At 41.4% G+C, this 24,876-nt stretch overlaps 2 protein-coding genes and 1 long non-coding RNA gene across 3 annotated transcripts in view; all 3 read right to left on the bottom strand.

The window, feature by feature from the left end:
* HADHB (hydroxyacyl-CoA dehydrogenase trifunctional multienzyme complex subunit beta) overlaps positions 1-24,876 on the bottom strand; it is a 249,494-nt gene that overhangs the window by 148,403 nt on the left and 76,215 nt on the right. The gene's annotated exons all lie outside the window — the stretch shown is intronic.
* Positions 2,523-24,876, bottom strand: part of RAB10 (RAB10, member RAS oncogene family) — a 52,535-nt gene continuing 30,181 nt past the window's right edge. The window contains exons 3-6 of the mRNA XM_005284119.5: positions 14,551-14,689; positions 7,025-7,114; positions 6,272-6,373; positions 2,523-4,893 (exon numbers count right to left, since the gene is read on the bottom strand). Coding sequence (XP_005284176.1) covers positions 4,810-4,893; positions 6,272-6,373; positions 7,025-7,114; positions 14,551-14,689 — 415 coding nt within the window. The 3' untranslated portion in view covers positions 2,523-4,809. The remainder of the gene's footprint in view (positions 4,894-6,271; positions 6,374-7,024; positions 7,115-14,550; positions 14,690-24,876) is intronic.
* On the bottom strand, positions 14,696-24,733 carry LOC112060238 (uncharacterized). The gene is made up of 3 exons (XR_010599297.1): positions 24,586-24,733; positions 20,842-20,868; positions 14,696-14,994 (listed from the first exon to the last, which is right to left on the bottom strand). It is a non-coding gene; the product is annotated as an uncharacterized LOC112060238 (long non-coding RNA).

Genomic DNA, 24,876 nt, shown 5'->3' on the forward strand with positions numbered 1-24,876 from the left:
TCATCCTTCCAATAAGCACATACTGTGCCACAGATATTTCATATATGGGAACCCAAAACTAGATACTGTCCCAGAGCTGAGCCGTCACTTAAAAATGTCAACTCATCCAAGGGCAAATAATCACCCTTTGCAATCTGCATGTGTTCTTCAGTAACTGAAGGTAGAACAGAAAGAAACTATTAGAAACCTTGCATTAGTAGAATACTTTACTAAAAATATGTGCAGCAGATAAGTGCTTTTAACAGAACTAGGAACACAATCACAGAAATGTAGGCCTGGAAGGGTCCTCAAGAGGTCATCTAGTCTTCTCCCGCCCCCTATGCTGAGGTAGGACAAAGTGTACCTAGACTATCCCTGACACGTGTTTGTCTAATTGGTTCTGAAAAACTTCCAGTGATGGGGATCCCACAACTTCCATTGGTGACCTGTTCCAGTACTTAACTAGCCTTAAAGACAGGAAGTGTTTCCTTGTACCTAACCTAAATCTCTTGCTGCAAATTACTTCTTATCCTACTGAGAACAACTGAACACTGTCTTCCTTAGAATAGCCCATAACCACTTCCACACCCAGGGTTTTTTGTTTTGAACTTTTCTTCATCATTTTTCCTGCTCTTCTGGACTCTTAAAAGGTGGTGCCTATCCCTGGACAGAATACCCCAGCTGAGGCCTCACCAGTGCTGACTAGAGCCGAACAATTACCAACCATGGCTTATGCAACATTCCCATTAACGTGCCCCAGAATATTAGCCTTTTCTGCAACTGCCTCTCACTGGCAGCTCACATTCCATGCGTGCAATGCTTCCTTTGCATAACCCTGGCAGCAAACAAGACTTCCTGCTAGTGTCTCACTGACCAATGTCAGTCTGATTCAGAGATTGCTGATTTTCTTGCGGTTAACTTTGTAGTATTAGGATTTGAATAGCATTTCTAATCATGCGCTCCAAGGAGCGGTGAATGATGTGAACCTTTGCTGTCCTTATCCACTGTCCCTTCTGGTGCTTACCACACACAGGCACTCACAAGCTTGAGGCTTATAAAATGTGAGATCAAGTGTTTAGGGGGAATCCTGATTTTATGCTTAAAAAAAAACACAATTGGTCTCAACTTTTACCTCCATCACCTTTCCTGTACTAATAGGTAAAAGCATCAATGAATAGTTGTGCCATGGTAAACTCAACTATTTCTTACATTTCCAGATCTGATAGCTGTGAGCACTTCACAACAGCTTGTGCTCTTCAGGCACAGAATATCAAGTGGTCACTTATGTACCAAATCTATTTATAATAGCAGCAATAAGACATCAGCAGTGAATTTGAGGATGGTGATTGTATTTCTTCAGATGCAAGAATCTCTTCATCTGGTCAAGTGTGCCACTCAATAACCACTGCTTGTCAGCTCATTACTAAAGGACACCGAGTAGGATAAAATGGCAGTGGTGGTGCTTTTGCTGCTACAGATAGCCATATGCATCCCTTCCGGTGTCAATATAGAATCGGGTAATGCTACCTCTTCCTGCAACAAAGGACTAGTGTGCGGTCAGTATGCACCCTCGTCTGCTAAAAAACTTCAGCACAGCCCACGCACCCAGCAAGTAGGCAAAACAAGGTCCAAGAAATCTTTACGAGGACCTACCACATAACAAATACAAGTTTAGAAAGGCCGATTTTATTTGCTCTTGGTAAAAGCAAGAATGGGACAGAGAATGATGGTTTATTGTATACAGTTTGGTGTAGTACATGGTATAAAGGAATGTGTTTTAAATAAAAAGCCAATGAGTGTAGAGTAGCAGTGTATTTATTCCTATGCCTACCATTGATTTTTACTTAAGCTTTTCGATAGTCTAGCCTTATAATCAAGGCTAGATGTTTCTTCTCAGCCATGACTTCCCGAGCGAGAAGCTTGGCTTTTAGTATTATCGGTCTTTGGTGCATTGGCCATCCTGCTACTCAGCACAGCTTGTTTGCAGGGGAGTTGGCTCACTAGAGCGGATAGAGAAGAGGAGAGTTTTTTTAAACATTATGTTTTTAAAAACAATTGTAAAATAGATACAAGTGAAATTGGTAATGGAAATTGAAAGTTACAACTCTTGCCATATTTGCCCTGGCAAAAAGGTAGCAGTCAATATTGCTCTGATAGCGGATTACATTAAAGACACCTTCACTGGCATTAGTTCATAGCATGCAGCTGACTTAAATATGCATCAGGTTAATTAAATCTTAGCATGGACATTGCTAGGTCAGGCCACAGCCAGATGACTCCACCACCGTATGAAAAAAGCCCCTGGAAGCTCCTGTTAGACGGTTTTCTACACAAGCCTTAGGAGACATTCCACACACATGGGGAAGGATGTTTCTTCTAAGTACAAAGACAAGATGTGCTAGAAAGCAGGACTATAACATTACTGCTAATACTTCAGTGGAATGGTTTCTTTAGCATACGCAGTTACAGTGGATGCTTTCCCCTCTCTTCAAACCAACACGGAGTGTCGTACTCCACAAGTAAATGAAAGCCAAGTCGCACAGTTCGAAATCATGTTTTTATATGAACAGAAGTAAACCATCTAGAAATATTTCAGTTTATTTAACTTGTTAAGTAGAATATGAAACTGAATTTGTAGCTAGTTGTATCAGAGAGTGGACTGTTCTCTAACTGCTCGGTGTTTAATGAACACGGCTTCTACAAAGGATCCCAACAGACTTACAGAGGTGGGCTAAGCCCCATTAAGCAAATAAAGACCCCATGTTTTAAACAGACCATACAAAAATTGATGTATACTCCATTTTCCCTTTTTTGATAACGTTAGAAAGTGCAGATTTAACAAAAAGGTAGCCATATTCTGTCTATTTACAATGCTGATCAATATGCTTAATACGTGAGAAACAAAACAGTGTAAATTTATCACCTAGAGCTCCAGTTTCTTGCTTTTTCCCCCCCCAGCAGCCATTCAACTGGGCAGGGTGAATGAGTACAGAGGAGAGAAACTGCCAAAACAGAGGACCAGGGAGACATCAGTAAAGTTACTAAACTGACAGCAGGTCAAAACAAGAATCTAACGTTAAAAGACTGTCATTTCATTAAAGTCAAGTCAGGGTCATTTGCTGATTTCACTATTTAGTCAAGGAAGATCAAGCAACCAAGTGCACAGAGGTCAGGCCAAGCCAGTCAGATTCAGAAAAGCAGATTTTGGGGGTTCTGCTAGAAACTTTCGTGTGTTCTTTGCTGGACAATCCTCCTTCACTGTTTATATGCAAGCCAGCTGGATGTTAAAATGCTCTCCTTAACAAGGCACCCAATTGAACATGAGCAGTCTAAAGTAGCCTGGGGTCCTTCAACTCTCTTCTCCGCTAGAAATGGATGAAGCCATTCAATGATTTCAGCATAGATGTCTTTTGGGGACAATAGCAAAGCTGGCATACCCTTATCTACAGCTGAAGCATGAAAGCAAAGCAGAAAAGTTAAACACCCACGGGGGCACAAGAACACAGGGATACCAATTCTACCTCCCTGCATGAGTCACCTGCTGTCTTCCAACAGGATTAAATGATGAGCTCAAGAATGACCATGAAGAACCAATTAAATTTTATCATCATAAAGAACTGAATACCGGAAAAAATGGAAGTTGTAGGGGAGGCAATAATCCAACACAACTGCCAACTTCTTTTTTGTTTTTAAATGACTAGTTTACTTAACCTTTTGCTAGGTTAACAAATGCCCTGTTCGAGCAGCTAATAGAGACTAAGTTCATATTAACTGTTGTCAGTTTGGGAACTGCATGTTATATTCTCACACAGAAAGTAGACAACCACATCACCCTCCATCAAAAACTAGTGCATGCAAATACCTCATCCATATCATAAAACCCATAGGCTATGCAGGAGGAGAGAGAGGGGGAAGATACTAGTGAACGGACATTGGCTAGAGGGAAATTAGTAGGCATAACATTTTACCTTGAAAGCTAAATTAGTGCTTTGTATTAACTTTGGCAAACGTACCAGGTTGCCATCTTTTAATTAACACATCACACCATGAAGAAAAGCAAATAAAAGCAGCATGCAGGCAAAAGGAAAAAAAGTTGCCAGTGAGAAAAAATGACAGCAGGAACAGTTCTGAATGGCTAGGTCACCAAAAAGGAGACTTAGCAGATAAATTTAAGATCTTTGCACCACCCTTTGTCCTCTATTCACTACACCAACAATCACAGTAAAGCAACCACAAAAGAGTTTAATATTTTTAAATGGTCACGTGTGGATGGTACGTCTCCTGCACATGCTTCCACCAAAACAAAAAGGAAAAAAAAAAAGTTCCTTTCCACATAAGGCACAGGACAAAATAAACCCCATTTACATACTCAAGGCGAAAATGAGTTTTTTTCCTGGCTTTTTTTGCTGATGCATGTCTATAGAATATGGTGACTCAAGCACATTATCCATAACAGAAAATTCCACTGTTGTACAAAATAAAGTGTTAATTCTAACTTTTATTCTTATACAATTTTGCAGAATAGAGTTGAAATGATTGCTATAAGTTTTAATGTCAAGAACGGGACTATAATACAACCAAAATGTAGTGGTGAGTTGAGCAGATACATTAAAAAAAAAGAAGTCACAGACATGATTTTTCTATACATTTTGTTGAGAAAATTATAGTCAGCAAGCTGTCCTAAATGGAAGAACAAAGGGAGGCTGGAGCTTTGTTAAGATGAGGAACGAAACATTCATTTAAAGTTAAAAGTGGGCAGAGTGGTTTATTTTGCAGCGAGAAAAAAGGGGGTGGGGGCGGTAGATGGCGATTGGTGATCTAGGAGAACGTTCAGCAACACTTGTTCTTCCAGCCTGTCACCCCTCCTCCACTGCTGATATCTACATTTTCACTGTTGGGCTCTTTTACAGGGGTCTGCAATGAAAAGACGCTAATTACATTCTGAAGAGATGCAAACATTCAGCACTGAAGAGAAATAAGCATGCAAAAGGAGGATGTTTATATTGGTGATAATATGCCCATAAATTAGATGTGGTCCTAAACCCGCACAAAACTTTGTGGAGATCTGGAGTCAAACTTTGTAGTTCAGCTGAACCTGTCCTACCATATCAAACTCATCATTTCCAGAATTTGGAACAAGCTTTGCTGTTTGGGCCCATCACCAAAATAAACCTAACTTTGCTTCTAGCCCTTGCTTTTGAGACTTATACTGGGGCTTTGTTTATCCTACCATCAAGTCACAGAGTACACTAAGGAGACACACATTCAGGCAATAGCTTAGAACAGGTTTAGCTGGGGGTTCGAGTATCACTTATGTGGGCTGTTCTAAAAATTATTTGGGGTCAGAATAATCTACGTACAGAGAAGCGCTCTTTTAGTGTGTTTTAGTAGGCAGCTTAGACAAGTTACCTCTTGTTTGGCTAACGTTCAGACAAGTCATTCTCCCCAGCAGCTAAGACTTAATATTTTTAGCATAAGCCGTTTATTCAGATCACACAAAACCACTTACAATAGCAATATATCTGCTCTATATTTTCAATTCCTTCTTGGCCAATTATCTACCACAGGGGTTCTCTCCCCCCACCCAATCATGCACGCTTTTTTTAAAAAAAAAAAAAAACACTGTCTTACACATTTGGCTTGCTTTCCAGTTTTCAGTATCAAGTCTGGTGACTGGAACATTTTCTGTGAAGTACTTGCATGTCTAGTCAGGAGTTTGCTTTTAAGTTGCTTTGTAAGCCGAATTCTGAGACACTAAGACACCCATGTTTGCTTGCATCATGGGATGCAAACTTGGTTAGACCTCACTGAAACCTTAAGCTCAAGTGGTTTTGCTCAGATGCTAACCTCTATTTTCAGCTGCTTAGAACCTGATCTAAGTGATCCATTAGCATGTTGCTGTATTGCAGGATAGCAGCTATGTTTCTATTTCTCCTTTACCACAATACCCTTGCAGAGCTACAAAAGTATCCCCAGTTTCAGACTGACACACAGAAGTCTAGAGTGGCTAAGTGTCTTCCCAAAAACAATGTTAACATTTAACAGTTCCTATTTCCCAGCAATGCCCAATTTATTACAATAAAGGTGCAATCTAAGACAAAATGAAGTATCCAAAGTTTCCCCTGGTTGTATAGCACGTCTGCAAAACTTGTAGATTTTCGTTTTACAACTGGAATCTACACCACTTCAGCTAAATTCTCAGGTCTTGCTAGTTTTGATTTGTAGGAGGTATTTTAAGCGATTTTGGTTTTCAATAAGCAGTCTAGAGAAAACAAATTCCGTGGGCACTTACCTTTCGAAGAATGTCTTCTGCTAATGTGAGGAATGCCTTCTCAATGTTTATATTTGCTTTTGCACTAGTTTCGAAAAACCTAATACCATGCTCCCTCGCAATCTAAACCAAGAGAGGCAAGAAGATTAAACAGCATGTAAGGCTTTCTAATGCTATACATTGGTGCTCAATGATAACTATGGTTAGTAACCAGCTTGTTGTAGCAGGTGTAATATTTGTTTTCAGTACAGCAGACAGGAGTGCAAATGATTACTAGTTAATCAAACTGGGAAGATATGGGTAAAATAGTCTAATGCTCCGTGAAGACAAAACCGTTTTACTGAGGTACACAGAAGTAGGTATTCAGATATGATAAATTATAAACAGTTACAAAATCTAATACATGCCACCAATCTATGTCATATGGTATAAATGATTGAAGCAAAAGGATTTGCTGGAGAATGTTAGAAACTAAACAGAGGAAACCGAGCGATCAGCTGAGTTCGCATTACCAGCAGACTGGCCTAAATGTAGATGTTCAAATACAACTCCAGAAGAGTTTCTCCTGGGTTTACAAGTCATTAGCAAGTCCAATATTAGTCATATTATTCTTTGGCAGGTCTTACAATGGAGTTTAAATTCTCTAGTAATGAACCCCTAAAACAGCTTCAGTTTTATAATGGCTGTTTGGATGATTCCATACTTTTCATCTCTGCAAATTGGGGAAGGTCTCAGTGACACTTTTTTGCAAACCAGTTCTTGCTTGACACTCACCTGTTCTCCTTTTGTTTTAAGTACAACTCTCTTATCTTCCATGTCACACTTGTTTCCTAACAGCATCCTCTCCACATCTTCATTGGCATGCTAAAACAGGGACAAGCAATAGCTCATTATATAGGTTTTCACATCTGCTCAAAGATAACATGCACATACCTTGTTCACCTTTGTATTAACTCATCTTTTTGGCATTTTGATTCAATTTAGAGAGAGGTGGGTGGCCCACCCTCTTTGGTGGAGCTTGGCAGGACTGTGCTAAGTATGTTCCCTAAGGGGCAGCTCTGCACAAAAGAGCTCATACCCTGAACGTGGGATATGGCGGAAAAAGCCTACGACTTTAAGGCAACCCTGCCACCTCCAGCAGAAGCCAAATTTGCCCTTGTCTTTCTACTCCCGTAGTCTGTGATTAGAAAAGCCTCCTTTCATAAAAAGGACCAAATGGTGTTTGGCAGTCTGCATTCTTCTAAAGACATTAACCTACTGAATGCTGCTTAAATTAAGCTCAGTTACCCACAGAAAGAATCAACTTCCTGCCCCACTAAGAAGATTTAATGTCTGCTGGCTTACTGCCTTTAGAACATTTAGTCCTGTTTTCATACAGCCCAAAACACTAAGGACAGATAAAAGAGAAAAAGTCTAGGGTTGCCAACACAGATAACCAAGCTTTCATGCACTGGAATCACCGATTTTGATGCAACTTTCTCAGGATATGCCTGCACGATGGAGAAAATACCAGCATAGCTATGCCTGCCTAGCCCCATGGTATAGATACAGCCTACACTGACCGAAGGGGTTTTTCTGTCACTGTAGAAATACCATCTCCCCGAATGAAGTTAGCCCTCTTCTGTTGGCATAGCTGTACTGGTCAGGGGCATGGTTTCCCCCCCACACCCCTGACTGACACAGCTATGCCAACAAGTGTGGATCAGGCCGAAGCGTTTCTAGACCCCTTTGCACAGTGTTACGGTGCAGACAGTAGCTTGTTTAAGCACGGTGTTTAAAAAGGTCAACCACTGCAAAGTTAAAGAGCTGACTGGTTAGCAGGAAATGCCTCCAGCTAAGTTCTAACAGCTCTTCTTGAGTTATTTGGTAGGGCGATCGTATAGATGTAGGGCTGAGTGAACAGTTCAATTATCCAAACCCAATCTGCACAAAAGCATTTAGTTTCCATTCAGCAGCTAGAAACCCATTTACATGGTGATCTTGGAATACTTCAACAAAATGCACACTAAAATGGGAAATCTGGCCCTGGAGATGGAGTACAGTGGATGGATCCGGTTCTTTAGCATTGTTTGAGAAAAGGAAATGAGAATTTCTAGCATCACTGAATCTGAAGAGTACAATGAATATGTTAATCTTATTGTAAGTGTCAGCTTTGTATCTCATCCTGGTCTGCACGTGCTGACATATGCACACAAGCTGCTCATCTGAATCCTGCTTCATAGGGCGGGTGCTGGTTTCACTACACCCTGTAATGCGGCACAAAGGGTACCATGAAAAGAAAAATGGAGTGTTACACCATTGCTCAACTGCAAATAAACACATAGAAACTGATGTGCCGAGAAGGAATTTTATAATGTACAACATTTTAATGAAACTGACTGCTTTCCTGGATGTCTAAGGGAGCAATCTCAAAGCCTACAATATCAAATACTGAGAGAACTTTTCTGGACAGTCTGACAAGACAATTACCTGTTCATCTGGAACAGAACAGAGCCTTAAACATTTGTTCATTAATATCTGCTTACAGGGAAGCCCTCCCTACTTACACTATAGTAACCAATAATCGTGACAAACTCATAGCTCTGGAAGTCCTCATGGACCAATAGAAGAAAGCATCAGTTAGTGGAGAATTCAAGTATTTTTGGTGACATGCCAGCAGAAACTTTTTGGAAGGGTTTGTAATCTAAATTTACTTCTGTTTCAACAATCTTAAGGAATACTCCATTAGTAGATATTTATTAACATAAATAACTAAAACCAAAGGTCTATATAATCTGGTTTTCCTGCCTACAGCAGTGGCCCAAACAAGTTGTTTCAGAAGGAGGCCTGCCTGACCAGGATCAACTCAGTTTTGGAGTTTTTGGGAGACTACTTAGATGGCAAGGAGGAAAGATCAAAGAAACATGCACTGAAAATATTGACAGTTGAGACACAGTGCTGTTTGTCACACAGTGCTTACACAGCAACAGCAGACATCTTTGAAGTACAACCAGACTCCACCGTACAATACCAGAGACTTAGATTAACTTCTACTGGCCAAAGTGAAAAACGTGCATCGTGCCACCTTGCTTTTTGGAAGGCACAAGTTAGCACTTCAAGTACATGAGACTAGCTTCTTATTTAGTAATTTAATGGATTCCATCTCACTTTTTTCTTACACTTTTTCATTTCCCAGTTTCTCCATCATTCTCTTCTCTTACAGTCGGGGCTTACGTATCCCACAATTCCATTACTATGAAATTTGCTACAGAAGTGCACTCTTGCCACAAAACTATTACAGAATGTAAGCTCTGGTTTAAAAATTTTAATTTCTAGTGGTCATTGAGAGGAAAACCTTGAAAGCATTAACTGTTTAAACCAAGGTCGGCAGACCACCTGAAGCAATAGCTATGAAGTGTCAACTGCCTCATTTGTTTCATCTGGAAATTAACTGAAACTAAAGACAGGAGTGAAGTAGTTAAACCATATAAAGGCCATGTCTACACGACAACGTTTTGCCACCGCAAGTTACACTGGCACACAGCCGGTACAGGTAGTTTATTGCTTGTGGGCATGCATACTTGGCTCCTTGCAGTGGTGCTGCATGTACTCACCAGAAGTGAGTGTGTTGATGCAGTGCAATGCACCATGGGTAGGTATCCCCGTGTACAACCGGCCACCATTCAGTGTGCAGTCTTTTGGGTTGTTTTGGCAATGCATGGTGCAGCAGAATTGAGTCACGCAGTGGTGACTGGGAGCAAGTTCCCATATCTCTATCCCATGATTTGTGTGTCTATTTTCAATTCCCCATGAACCCAAGCGGGACTTGTCATTGTCTGCCATCTCTGACAAACAGCCTGTCCAGCTCGGCACTATTGTCATGAGCATTGCAAGCACTGGACGCATGGTCCTCTGGTGTTTGCAGAGCCACAGGAACCACTGCAGAGAATGTGACTATTTCCAGGTCAGTTTGCTGTGGGACCTAACGAGAATCAATTCAAGGTTCTTGGTGGCATTCATGGAACAGCGGCCAACAGTAGAATGCTGCTTCTGGGCCTGAGAAATGAGCACCGACTGGTGAGATTGCATCATAATGGACATTTAGGATGACAAGCAGTTGCTGCAGAATTTCCATATCCATGAACAGGGCCTTGTGCCTCTGTGTGCTGAGCTCGCCCCAGCCATTCAACCTCTGGGGCACCAAACAGAGCTGCACGGACAGTGGAGAAGCGAGTGGTGATCATACTGGAAACCTGCAATGCTGGACTGATACTGGTCAATGGGAAGTCATTTTACAGTGGAAAAATCCATTGTGGGGGTCACCACCATCTCTTGCTATGCAGGACTGTGACACTCTGCAATTGTGCAGATCATAGCGGATGGCTTTGCAGCGATGGTGTTCCCAAACCATGGTGAGCAACAAACGGCACACATATGCCTATTTTGGCCCCCAGAGCACATCAACAGAAAGGACTACTCCTCCACGGTTACGCAAGTGCTGGTGGATCACTGTGAATGCTTCACTCACATCAATGCTGGCTGGTCAGGGAAAGTGCATGACATCTTTAAGAACACAGGACGGTTCAGAACGCTACAAGCAGAGGCCTTCTTTCCCAAGTAGTGGATTACCAATAGCGATGTCGAAATGCCAATAGCGATCCTGGGGGATCCAGCCTACCCCATAACTCCTCTGGCTCACAAAACTGTACACCAGCCACCTCAACAGCACTAAGGAAAGATTCAACTACAAGCTCGGAGAAGGAGAAGAAGGGAAGTGCTATGCTGCAGTTCTACACTGACTGCAATGGCAGTCGAGCCTGGGATTGTTGAACCTGGAGGTCCACAAGAGTCTGCAGCTTCTGCGCTTGCTGACAGAGAAGCTCCATTACGTCCTGGTGCATCTCTCTCCCCCCACACCTTTCCTGTGCCTCTCTCCCGTCTGCCCTTTCCTTCTCCATACAGTCTGCAATAGTCACCCTCTAGGGCCGCTGTTCAACAACTGATGCAGCCCTGGCTTGCAGATCACATCCTCCCACATCCTCTTTTCTTCTCCTCCATACTGGGTCAGTCCTTCTACTGGTGTGGAGGCCAGAATGGCCACACCTACAGACAAAACTGAGGTACCACTGTCAACACAGAAGGAACAAAAAGCGAAACTTAAGATTCAGAACTCCCCACTCCCTTGCTTCCTGAAAGTGTCAAACAAGACATGCTTATTGGTGCTTCTGCTCTGGAATGCTTGTTCACAGTGCCACTCAGCCAGGGTGATCAGACAGCAGCTGGGAAAAAACGGGACGGGGGAGTAATAGGTGCCTATATAAGAAAAAGTCCCATAAAGCAGGACTGTCCCTATACAAACGGGCCATCTGGTCACCCTACACTCAGCACCAACCATGGTGAGCATGGCCCACCAGGGGTGAGGCAAACAAGGAGGGAATTGCTCAGTTGCATGAAGCTAAGTATGGGGTACTGGCATTTCATACTGGCATCATTTTCCACAGGTTGTGGTGGCTTTAGCTGACAGAGCACAGCTGCTGCTGGCACCCCAAAGCAACTCAGGCCCATATGCTGCTAGCCTGTTTATGGCAATGGTACCCGCCGAAGTTCTTGCCGAATGACCCGGTAAAATGTCCTATCATGGAGGAAGAAATAAAGCTACCATCCCTAGACCCCTTTGGGCCAGGATTTCAGGGTACCTCCATGGACCTGTCATCAAGATCTCTCAGGAGATCCCTGTGTACGTAAACTGCTCTGCACAGCCTCCTCTGCCTGACTACCTCTCTTTGTTGTACCTTTGAATAAATTAATGAAAAGTCAGTAGCTGTGTCCTGCTAAGTTGGGGATGTTATCACTAATGGGAAATTTACTTACACACTTATCCAAGGTTCTGTCCCATTTCAGGCTCGCCTCTGTTAATTGCAGCGACTGACTGGACTGCACTAGGATCAAAAATAGGTCCCAGCTCTTGGCACAGTTGGATCCCCCCCGTCCCCAGTCCCACAGAGTCGTCCTCCTTGCTGTTCATGGCAGGGGCCTGTGACCCTGGTTCCTCAGAGGTACCCAGGGTGGTGGTGGGATCTCCACCACGTGGCAGATCTGCAGCTTGGCACCAGATCAACTGCTGGCCTACCAGGACTTCTGGTACGTCTGCCGCAGCTCGCAGGCTTTCACACAGCACTGCTGCTGATCTGTCTCCTACTTCTTCTCCTGCATCCTCTGAGCAATCTGCTCACAGATGTTGATGTTTCTACAACTGGTTTGGCGCTGCCCCTGCACAGCCTGTTTTCCCCACGGGCCCAGGAGAACCAATTTCTGTCTATTCCAAGCCAGAGCAGGTCTGGAGCATGCAGCTGGCAGGATCAGCTAGGCAGTTACATAAGACAATGGAGAGCAGATAGAGGGGTGCTGAGTAAGATGGACAGTCAAGGAAAGCTATTTCAAATATATGAAGGGATTTTAAGGGGGGAGGCTTCTGGTCCACATGACCCCTGGGCAGTGGAGTTCACAACACTGACCAGGTCTGTCAAGCATTGCGGGACAGCTGCTGGATGACTGTTAGGGTTGACAAAAACAATGCATCTACACTCACGCAGCACTGACTCGTGTATGTCAACCATGGCTCAAAGCCACTCAGGGAGCTGGTGTTACTATGTTGACATAACAGGGAACTTAGATGAGTGGGAGACAAATTTAAGCGTAGCCGTGCACACAACTAGGTCGGCGCAAGGCAGCTTACTTTGACCTAACTTTGTAGTGTAGACCAGGCCTTAAAGACTGATCATTTCAGCAGAAACTCAGCTACACACTTCTTTCACAAGTCCTTCTGCTTCCTAGGTGCCAAAACCCAGCTGTGCCAAAAATTCCCATCTCAGCTGCTAACGCCTCCTGGCAACTTCCATGAAGCAGCAGTCACTCACACATACAATTCCACAGCTGATGAAATGGACTTTGCTTCAAATTTTAGGTTCAGCTGGCTGCAAAGTATACAGGGCTTACCTATAATGGATCATGTTGCATATTCTCCTATACGGTCTTTAATGCTCATTTCCTCTTGCCTCTGTGCCCACCCAACTCTTCCTCTCCCTTCCCCACCAGCTGTGGGTCTCTTTGCCAATTTCTTCCAACAAAGCTTGTCAATTATTTCATTTCTGGGACTGCCTCATCTTCACTTGCTTATTCCTAGGACCTTTATCTCACCAAAGTGTAACAGTACTCATCTCCAAGTATACTCAGTACTAAAGTCATGATTTTCTGTTGCTTTAGGTGTTTTGGGGGAGAAGGGGGTGCATCAGATAAAGCAGCTTCTCCTTTTCCTTGAGGAGCAGGAAAAGGCAAACATCTGCTCCATTTAACATGTGGAGCAATAGTGACCAACATATCAAAGGAGGAGGACTATCAGAGAAAGGAGAACTTCATGGCTGAGTTGGTCTGACATCTCAGATTTCTCATTGAGGAAATACTTAATTCTCCCCTCCAAATAAAGACTTGACTCACTAGGAATTAAGCCATTTTAGATTTCCATATTGATCAGTTTGTTCCACTTAATCAGATCACCTGTGTAGTTCTACACACTTCTACTGGTTGACATTCTTGCAATGAGGGCAGAGTGGCGTTACATAACTGGCGTCAGTAAGCCCTGTAGGGAATTTGCCATCCAGAAGTAGTATGAAACACTGTCAAGAATGTGCTTGGTTCCCACAAAACTGAACTTGACATTTAAGAGATCTTTCCTTCTTTGCAAAACACATTTAGCTTCCATGATGGAGAAACCCATAAATATGTAATCTGTACTAGGACAGTACATTTCACCAAGTATAGAAATTACTATTATTCTTGAATCATGGTTCTTACTGCAACAATAGCTGCTACCATGGCAGGCCACATGTGTGTGGTAACCGTTCTTAACAGTAGAGCCGGTTTATTGGAGAAAGGCACACACCCTCATCCGATCTCTTGAATGGAGAAAAGAACCCTAAACTTTATTATTATTTTTAATAAACTTTAGAAGTTTGTTAGCGTTAGAATTTTAACTCTTAAGATGTGTTTCAGAGAGCAACATTGCTAGTCAAAGTTCTGACCATCAACAAATTCTCTACCTCATGGGGCAGAGGTATGGCATACACAAACCAGCCTGACAGCTCCATCATCACTACCCTCATCTGTCTCCTTGATAATAAAGGCTACTATGGTAGCATATTTGCAAGGGAGAAACAGCTAGTCTCAGACTCAGTTCTGCAGGGTCTACTTTCAGCAGCATGTTGGACCTGTAATACAGCAGATGCAGTTAGAGCAGAGGACAGGATCTCATTGGCACTGCTCACCTCATCTATGTTTCTGAGCCATTTGCTGATGTTTTCAAAGCTTTTGCCATTAGTGATGTCATACACTAGCATAATTCCCATGGCGCCTCTGTAGTAAGAGGTGGTGATGGTGTGAAATCGCTCCTGTCCTGCTGTGTCCCTGTGAATAGCAAGCAATATAGTCAGTATTTAAAACCCAACATGTGTATACATTGGAGGCACATTCTAGATAAGAGTGGGGACATCTATGTTAGACAGAGGTAAGTTCTAATGCACATTTATTGCCATATCTGAAATAGCATGGAAACCTGCAGTACTGTCAGACATTCATTGGTTGGTACTGTTTAAGCACCCATTTAGGTAGATTCAAAGACTCTCCTCTTCTCCCTCCCGCAGAGGCAGCCAGAAGTGAGTGTGGCACGAAGACAGAAGAAATGCCTTGAAGCTCACAACGGTACAGCAAAACTGGATTTAAAAAAAACGCATTTTTCCCAGACCATTAAGCTAGCCACAAAGTTCATCAAAAGAACCAAAGACAAGACACATGCAGGTACAGTTAAACAGCTCAAGCACCTAAAAGGCAGTAGCTGAAGTTACTAATGACCAGAATAGTAAGTTACACCAGTTTTTGTAGCTTATTATTTCAGACCATAATCAAATCTCTTTCCAAGTCACACAAAAAACATTGCTAACAACATTTCTGGTTGGCTTTCACAACAATTGATCAACATAAAAGTTAGATCTGAATTGTATAAAGTGAGGCACTAGCAGCAATAGAGATTCTTGTAAGCTGTGTTGCATAATTTAAGTTAAAAAACAATACAATAAAATGCATAAGAGCTACACGGATTCCCTGGGCGTGGTATTTTCATTCTAGTTTGCCAATGAGGGACATGTACGGTTTCTACTGGAAGCCTACGTCACACTGATCATAATCTTTGCAAAAATGTAAGTACAGTTAATATGTAAGAAGGTGTGTACGCACATGAAATTGTTTCTAAGGCCTTGTAGCTAATGGCAGATCACTCAGAGGTAGCACGATGCCTTAACTCAGATTCCACTAGACAGGAAATGGGAGACATTTATCTCCCATTGTAAGAGACAAAATGATCAACCGGGAGTTTATTTGCATACTGAGTAGGAGACTTCAGGTGGAAAATTAACAGGAAGAGATATGGGGGGAGTGGGGAACGGACCCTATTTTAGAGGTGAAGAACGAAAGGATTGGTCTGGTACATCTAGGACTGCAGAAAGATATCCTGGCACTCTTCATGGGGGGGGGGGGGGGGGGGAGAGAAGGAGGGAGAGAGAAGAGGAAGCTGCCAGCTGGCTGGGGTTCATGCAAGAAGAGTCTCAGCCATTCTGGTCGAAAAACCAAGAGACTTTGGGGTCAGCTGTACCTTACTCGACAAGACGGCATCTTGTTACTTGAGTTTAGGCTCTATGAGTGTTATGATTTATATGTAACCATTTATTTCCAATATTTCTGTTTTCTATCATATGAATCACTACTCTGTAAAATAGACATAATTGCTTTCTCTATAAATACATTTAAGAGCTATGTTCTGAGATTTAACTAGTAAGCTGTGGTGTACTGTTCCTTGGGGAACAGTGGGTCTGGTAATTCTGTGAGTGCCCAGTGGAAAAGGGGCTGGACACCACCGGGGGCGAAGGATGTGGGGTTGGAGAGTGCCTATTGCTAACCTGCATGAGGGATAGTGGAGCCGGGGTGGGCTGAGAGGCGAGTGCTTGTGTTGTCTGTGGCTGGGAGAATAAGGGAGCTGACACCTGGCAGGCGCAGACAAGACTTGCTCACGCTAAGGGCAGGTGGTAGCAAGGTGCCTCACAACCGTGGGTACCCCTTGGAAGTATCACAAATACAAATATAGAATGTGTGAACTGGAAAAACAACGTTCCTTAAAGATTTCCAAATCTTGATAAGAACTTGAATACTGAGAAAACCTTAGTATCTAGTCAGTCTGACAAGACAATCTAGTTCTTCAAGAAACAGTAGAATCACCACCTGTGGATGAAATGATCCATTCAGCAGAGACAGAATAATTGTCAATTGATGACAATGACTAACCAGTCAATCAAGCTGCAACGAAAAGACCCTCCTTTTCCCCCCCGAGCAGTTACAAGGTAATGATCATGCAGATAATAGTTCAACATGCTCAGTCAATTAGTTGAATTTAAGGATTCAAGTCAGGTTGAGGTTCTGTAAAAGCCAATTAGAAATTTTGTGCTTTCGATTTCTAATAAACTAAATGATAAACACTAGAGGGCTAGTTTGTTTCAACATCACGACTAAAAGGGTCTTATTTGACTTCTCCAAAAATGTTATAGGTAAAATACTGACAATTAAGGCCCTGATCTTGTAAACTTAAATGAATAGTCTTATTGACTTTAATGGGACTTCTCATGCATTTAAAGTTAAAGTCATGTTTGAGCCATTTTCGTTTTGAAGCAACAAAAACTGACACCAAATTTTAGTGCATATAGTTTTAGCCCCTAATGCTGCAGTGTTAATGGAAAGTTTAGACTTTCAGTACATTATTAGTGCAAACTCTTACACATGTGTTCAAATTTTTCAAACAGAAGCTTAAAGTTATGCTCCTAAACTCTTACTTAAGCACTTAAGAGGTGGGATTTTTCAAGGGCACTTGAGTGACTGAAGCACAAGCCCTGACTTTAGGATAAAACTATTTAGTTATAGTTAATATCCCTTCATAAATTTCTATAATTAAGCCTCATGCTTCAAGGCATTAGCCTCTCTTAAGGTACGTCTTAGCAGTTATCTGGGATCTTATCCGGGGTTCAGCCCAACTCCCCCTACCATCCAAATAGACTTTTGACCTAGATTTGGAGGTGCTTTAAGTTCAGGCTAGCTTATGTGACTGGAGGTATAGGTTAGAACCTACCCACTTTGCAATCAGGATACAAGTAAAAAGTTGCCTGGGTGCTGATGTTCCTCCAATGTGCTTCCCACAATTCCATCTGGAGGGCAGACAACTGGTTGGGAAAGAATCCCAATGTCTCAATACAAAAAAAAAAACATGGGATATACCCCCAGACAGACACGTGAGAATGCAGAAACAGTAACATCGCTAGGGCTTTGTTGTGGAGATGCTTGCACCCAGACAAGGCTAATGTGGGTATCAAATTCCAGGGTTAACTATCCAGTAAAGACATCCTCAGAGGCCATCTAATCTGCCCTCCGCATTACCCCACATCTTCCGGGGTTCTTACAGCTTCTTATGAAGCATTTGGTGCTGGCCACTCAGACATTTCAGCTTTCTTGTCCTCGAGGAAGTTCAATATAGCTGTAGGTGCCACTGCCTGCAAATAAAGCATGAGCTATTTGCAATGAGAACACAATGGAGGACCTAGACTTTTCTTTCAGCACAAACATTTTAAATGTGAAGCTTAGTAGAAAAAGGTTTAAGTAAAATCTGAAAATTCTAACTGGAAGCTATAGAAACAAGCAGAAAAAACACCATTTTAGCAACAGAAAACTGCGTTCACGAGTTTTGAAAAAGCTGGCTGAGAGGCTTGCTGGAGCATGAATGAGGATTTTCAGTAAGTGTTGGAATACCAGGGAAGTTCCTGAAGAGTGGAAGAAAGCTAAGCTGTGCCAATATTTAAAAAGGGTAAACAAGCTGACCTGGGTAATTATAAGCCTGTCAGTTTGACATTGGTCCCAAGCAAGATAATGGAGTGGCTCATACAGGACTTGATTAATGGAGAATTAAAGGAGAGTAATATAATTAATGCCAGTCAAGATGGGTTGATGGAAAATTGACCCTATAACAATAACCTGATTTTTTTTTATGAGATTACAAGTTCAGATAATAAAGGTAACAGCACTGATGTGATGTAACAGACTTCTGTAAGGCGTTTGACTTGGTATTGCAGATTTTGATTTAAAATCAGAATGATATAAAATTAGCATAGCATACATTACACAGATTAAAAGCTGGCTAAAGGAGAGTCAAAATGTAATTGTAAACTAGGAATCATTGATTGGGGATGTGTCCAGTAGGATTCTGCAGGGATCAGTTCTTGGCCCTAAACTATTTAGCATTTTTATCAATGTTCTGGAAGAAAACCAAATCACTGATCAAGTTTGTAGATGATACAAAAGTTGGGGGATTATTAAATAATGGAGGACAGATCACAGATACAGAGCAATCTGGATTGCTTGATAAATGGGACACAACCAAACAATATGCATTTTAATAAAGCTAAATGTACAAATCTAGGAACAAAGAATGTAGACCATATTTACACGATGAGGAACTCCATCCTAGGAAGTAGTGACTCAAAGATTTGGGGGGGTAGTGGTAGATAATCAGCTGAACATGAGCTTCCAGTGCTATATAGTGGCCAAAAAGGGCTAATGTGTTCCTTGAATGCATAAATGGGAGTAGTGCATAGGAATAAGGAGGTTATATTACCTCTGTATTTGGCACTGGTGTGACCTCTAATGGAATTCAATGTCCATTTCTGGTGATCGCAATTCAAGAAGGATTCTGATAATTGAAGAGGGTTCAAGGAGCCATGAGAATGATTAAAAGATTAGAAAACATGCCTTATATAGCAAGAGACTCAAGGAGCTCAATCTATTTAGCTGAACAAAGTAGTTAGGGATATTTGACCAGTCTATAAGTATTTATACTGATAACATATTTGATAATTGACTCTTCAATTTAGGAGACAACGGTAACACACAATCTAATGCCTGGAAGTTGAAGCTTGTAGCCTGATCTGGAGTGTGTAAAAAACTATAAAACAGGGCCAAATTAAAGAACTAGCAACATGTATATAAAACTGGTTTAAATTAAAGAAGGAGTATCAACTGACTTTTATAAATGGTTTTTATCCATCCTGATTTAGTCTTTAATTTAGGGCTTTCAAATGATTAAAAAAATAATTGTAATGAGATTTAAAAAATAGTCAATATTAATTGCAGTTTTAATCGCTCTGTTAAACAATAAAATACCAATTTAAAATTATAAATATTTGTGGAAGTTTTTCTACATTTTCAAATGTATTGATTTCAATTACAACACAGAATACAAAGCGTAGGGTGTTCACTTTATATTTTTTTATTACAAATTACATAGGGCGCTTAGTTCTGTTTCATAAAAACTGGTTTTTCTTCATCTGGATTTTTCAGAAAAAGACATGGGTTTTCAAGATGGGAGAAAGTCCTGCTCCAGATGATTACTTAGATCATGACCCCTTTGTTGTTTCCATCTATTTTACAAAAATGTAAAATATTGAAACTACACAACCCCTTTGGTTGTACTTATCTTTAATAAACCAGGTAGTTTTCCTTCCTGCCTTCTTTTTAATTAAGATTCCATCTTCCCCTTTTCCTCTCCATCAGAATATACAGCAATGTGCAATTTTCAGGCTATTTGAGGAATTTCATTCCATTGTTAGAAGACACAAGCCTATATTTCCCCAAACTTATTTTGACAAACTCATTCTTAAAAAAAATAAGTGATGTTATGTAAGAAAGTTGAATACCCGCTTCTACTTGGGAGTTAGTGCTGCCACTAGCAAGTGCTCTGGCCAATTGAGTCACTAAGTGGCACTCTTTAAAAAACGGCTTCCTGCCTGATGAGCCATCTTTCTTATCACAAAGGGGTTGTCATTGTTAATGGAAGACATGAAAGCCGAGACCTACAGCTAGTGGTCATACCTTATTCCAACACTTAATACAGCATTATTTCATAGATTGCACTTAATGTAAACAAATTTTCAACCTAGTAGGAGTGGAAGGTACACAAATGCTAAATGTCTTCTCTCCCCCTACTAAAATGATGCTCATGTGTGTAACTGATCCCCCTTTGCCTTCCAGTCAGCCTCTCTTCTGACCCTCAGCTTCCCTTCTCCAATGGAACACCTAAGGCCTGGTCTCTAGTTTTTGTACTGATGCAATTATTTTGCTTAGGGGTGTGATTTTACCGCTGTAGTTATACTGGTGCAACCTCTATTAGCATAAAACAGTGTCAAACTGGCATAACTGTACCCACATTAAAGGATTGCAGTGGTATAGTTAAAACAGTACAACTTGTGTTTAGACAAGTCACATTCCAGTGAATACATGCCCTGCTTAGCAGCTGTTGTGTTGGGAGTGGGACACAAGTCTGTAAATAAATAACGTAACTAAGTACACCTAGGCGTTTAAATACAGGATGTGGCAATTAAATATAGTTGTGTTATACAAAGTGATTTCTCTCAAACATATTACATCAGCAGCCACCACTGGTAGGAGATGTATTAACATGGAAAGAAACTTACTTTTACAGACAGCATCAAAACAAAGTCCTAAATAAAGCAGAGAATATCATGGGAACCCAATCCATTAAAAAAATAGCTTATCCTTTGATCTTGATCCTTTCCTGTTGTGTCTTTTCAAAGCGGATCATAAACCTTTTGAAGCAAGGACTGGGTGTTTGTACAATGTTGTGACATTATTGACACGAACTGTGACCGTACAGATCATTGTTGCAACCAAGGTTCTATAGCTGCACCAAATCTTGTACAAAGGAGGTCAAGTAAGGTGTCTATAGAAAGGCTGTAATTTTCTGGTTAGGATTAGGCTGTATGTGTGTATCTTTTTTGTATTTGAAGTTATGAATATTGGCTATGTACTTGTATCTCAATGTGTTTGATTCTAAGTAGCCTCAGTAAAGCATTTGGTCAGCTTCTTGAGAATGGCCACTTACTGAGAATAGTCCTATCAAGAAACACTTAACTGCCAATGGACTTTGGGAGACGCCAATCCACATCTGAGCTTTCCTGGGAACGTCAAACTAACATGTAAACAATGGCGTCGACCTGCAAAAAGCTGAATCATTCATGGACATTTGACTTGCCCAGGTGGCTACAAACTCAGGCTTGTTGCGGTGATTTTGCACAGAAGAACAAAGGGGTTTCTGCCCACAAGAGAGAATATAAGAGACCCTGGAAACCTCTCCATTTTGTCTTCAGCTGGCTCAAGAGATGGCCCCTCCACCCCAAAGAGATGCCTGAAACAAACTGGAACAAAGGACTGTAACTACGGGGGTGTGAGTGATTGTTGGACCCAGGCCATAAACCAAAACATTGGTCTGAAAAGGATTGGGCCCAGACTAGGAAGGAGTCTAGTCTATGAAAGAAGCTTATTGGGACATCTCTGGGCTGAGATTTTTCTGTATTCAGTTTCCTACTGTATTGGACTTAGACTTGCATGTTTTTGTTTTACTTTGTTCTGTGTTACGTGGAACCACTTAATTCCTACTTTTTATACTTAATAAACTCACTTGTGTTTATTAATTAACCCAGGGTAACTGATTAACACCTGGGGGAGCAAACAGCTGTACATATCTGTCTATCAGTGTTATAGAGTGCGGACAATTTATGAGTTCACCCTGTATAAGCTTTATACAGAGTAAAACGGATTTATTTGGGGTTTGGATCCCATTGGGAGCTGGGTGCTCAAGACAGGAGCACTTGCTAAGCCATTTTCAATTAAGTCTGCAGCTTTGGGGGGGTGTTGCAGCAGATTAGCGTATCTGGCTCAATAAAACAGGGTTCTGAAGGCGCAAACTGGCAGAGAAAACGGGCTCAGAGGTAGTCTCACCACATCAGGTAACAGTCCCAAGGGGGTTTCTGTGACTGAACCCTTCACAAATGTAGAATACAGAGGGTCCAGTCCTGATTGGGACCTTTAGGTGCTATAGTAAGGATAAGTTATAGTTGCTAAGTAGTAATATCTGCTGAAAGGACCCCTTGTTTTCAGTGAAAAATGGTACATGGTAAATTAAGTGCTCCTGGAACTCTACTGAACATAAATCTATTGCAAGACAGTTTCAATGTACTCAGCTTGCACTGAAAAAAATCAGCAAATGTATTACAGGGATCAAATCCACACAATTCTATAATATTATTAGTTATACCCATCAGGGCTGGCCAATGTCTGGGGTTTTTGGGAGGCCATTATAGAAAGTTGTACCAGGTAACATTGATGCCAACCTGGAAGAGACCAAGCGAGACGTTAACAGCCTCCCACCTACTACAGATAAAAGTCCTCCCCCACCCAGACAGGTTCTCCCCATTCCCCTAACTACCTTCAGCTACCAAGATATTATCTAGTCCAGGGGTCGGCAACCTTTCAGAAGTGGTGTGCCGAGTCTTCATTTATTCACTCTAATTTAAGGTTTCGCATGCCAGTAATACATTTTAAGGTTTTTAGAAGGTCTCTTTCTATAAGTCTATAATATAACTAAACTATTGTTGTATGTGAAGTAAATAAGGTTTTTAAAATGTTTAAGAAGCTTTAAGCAGCTTCATTTAAAATTAAATTAAAATGCAGAGCCCCCCAGACTGGTGGCCAGGACCCAGGCAGTGTGAGTGCCACTGAAAATCAGCTTGCGTGCCGCCTTTGGCACGCGTGCCATAGGTTGCCTACCCCTGATCTAGTCCATAAGGCTGCCAGAGAAGAACTATTTTGTATATTTGTATTGTTAGATCTAGAAACTGAAGCCTCATTGTACTAGGTGCTGTAAAAATACTGAGGCTAAATTCCTCAAGGCAGGGACTAAGTAGACAAGACAAAATGAGCAGTAGGGGAAATGGGTAGAGTTCAAGTGACATGCTCAAAGTTACACACCAGTCAGGGCCAGAGCTGGAAATAGAATCCAACTCTTCTAAATCCCAACACAGCGATCTAAAGCCACTAAAATCAGACTGCTTGGAGTTTTGTCCTTTCTTGTTTTAGATTTCTCTAGAACTTGGCTTTCCACCTCTGCAATTACTACTCCACATTCTCTCACCTCTTATCTGCTAAAAGTTTTTTTTTCAAAGACATCCTGAATCTTTGATAACAGTCATCCCATTACTTTGTTATAGCCCCTCATTCTATTTTAAAAGCGTAGCTGTCCCTTTCTAGAGGCTCTTCATTGTCAAGAGGGTTGAGTCTACAACAGCTTTTAGAACTTACTTCTTTAGCTGAGGTAACAAAGGCTCATGATTTTAGATCCAAAGATCCCCAGGCTGTAATCACAGCCAGCATCCACAATTCTTCTCCTTAAGTCAATATCCTCTAGAACCTTATTTCTGATTGCTCCACTCTAAACTCCCTCCAGCCTATCTACTGTCAGGTGTCCAAAGATGAATGAAGGCTCATCAGCATAGAGGAACCACTCCTCATTGCTCCCTGTTGATGTGCGAATGCACACAACCTAAAAATTTTTGCCTTTATTGCATTACAATATTGAAAACCCATGTCTAGTTTGCAGGCCAACATTCCTATGCCTCTTTCAGCATTACTGTTTCATAGTCTTCTCTCTCCTCAGTGAGTGTCTTGAATTTCCCCATGATGTATTATCTGGCATTCTTCCAAGTTGCATTCCATTTTCTGTTCATAGTTTTTAATCTCCCTAAGTCACCTTGATACTTCAGTTCACAACTCTTCCCCATTTTATTATCTGCAAACTTAAAGTCCTTTTTATACCCTTTGCGTTCATTAGATTCTGCTCTAGAGAGCAGCTTTACAAACTGAACCTTGTTAGACACCTTCCCCTCCACAATATTCCTTTTGTTAGCTTGTTTTCCAATTCTTTCCAATCCAAGTGATAATGCCCTCACTGAAACCATTCATTTAGATTTGCTTTTGACTACAGAGATGCTCAAATGATTTCAACAGAGATTAGTGTTTCTTCATCTGCTAGCTTTGTATTTCTATCTAAAAAGGCAATCAACTTTGCCTGGTATAATCTGTTCTTTATAACAACTGTTGCTTATTGCCACTGACCCTGTTATCCTGGATATGTTCAGAGGTATTCCTAGAAGATAAGGACATTTTTTAGGCAAAATGCTGGAGAAGACATGGTGTGTACAAGGAGGTGGTAATGTTCAGGATACAAAGCATGTTAATGAACAGGGTCATCGGTTTATTGGGTTTACACATGGTGCAATAAATATTAAATTGACTGAATTTCTGTAAGTTCTTCCCAACATAGACACTTCCCTCTGGCTAGAACACAAGCAGCATGGTAATACCTTGAACCTGAAAAGTGCTGTATGTGCCAACTTCAGTCATCAAAATGATTATCTTTATAGCAACCCGATAAGGTAAATAACTGCTTTCACTTTGTCTCAGGAAATGCAAAGAAAATGTACACTCCATACTCTGGTGCAAAGTGTTACAGCTTACACAGAAGTAGGAGACAGCAGCTGCGAAAAGGAAACAAGATTACTCTAAAATAATGGTACACAGACAAAAATTCAGGAACGAATTAAAATGCCTCTGCTAAAGCAACAAGTGGAAGTGCAGTCTTAGGCTCCCTCCCT

The sequence above is a fragment of the Chrysemys picta genome, chromosome 3 (assembly GCF_011386835.1).
Source record: "Chrysemys picta bellii isolate R12L10 chromosome 3, ASM1138683v2, whole genome shotgun sequence".
In the NCBI taxonomy this organism is placed as follows: Eukaryota; Metazoa; Chordata; order Testudines; family Emydidae; genus Chrysemys; species Chrysemys picta.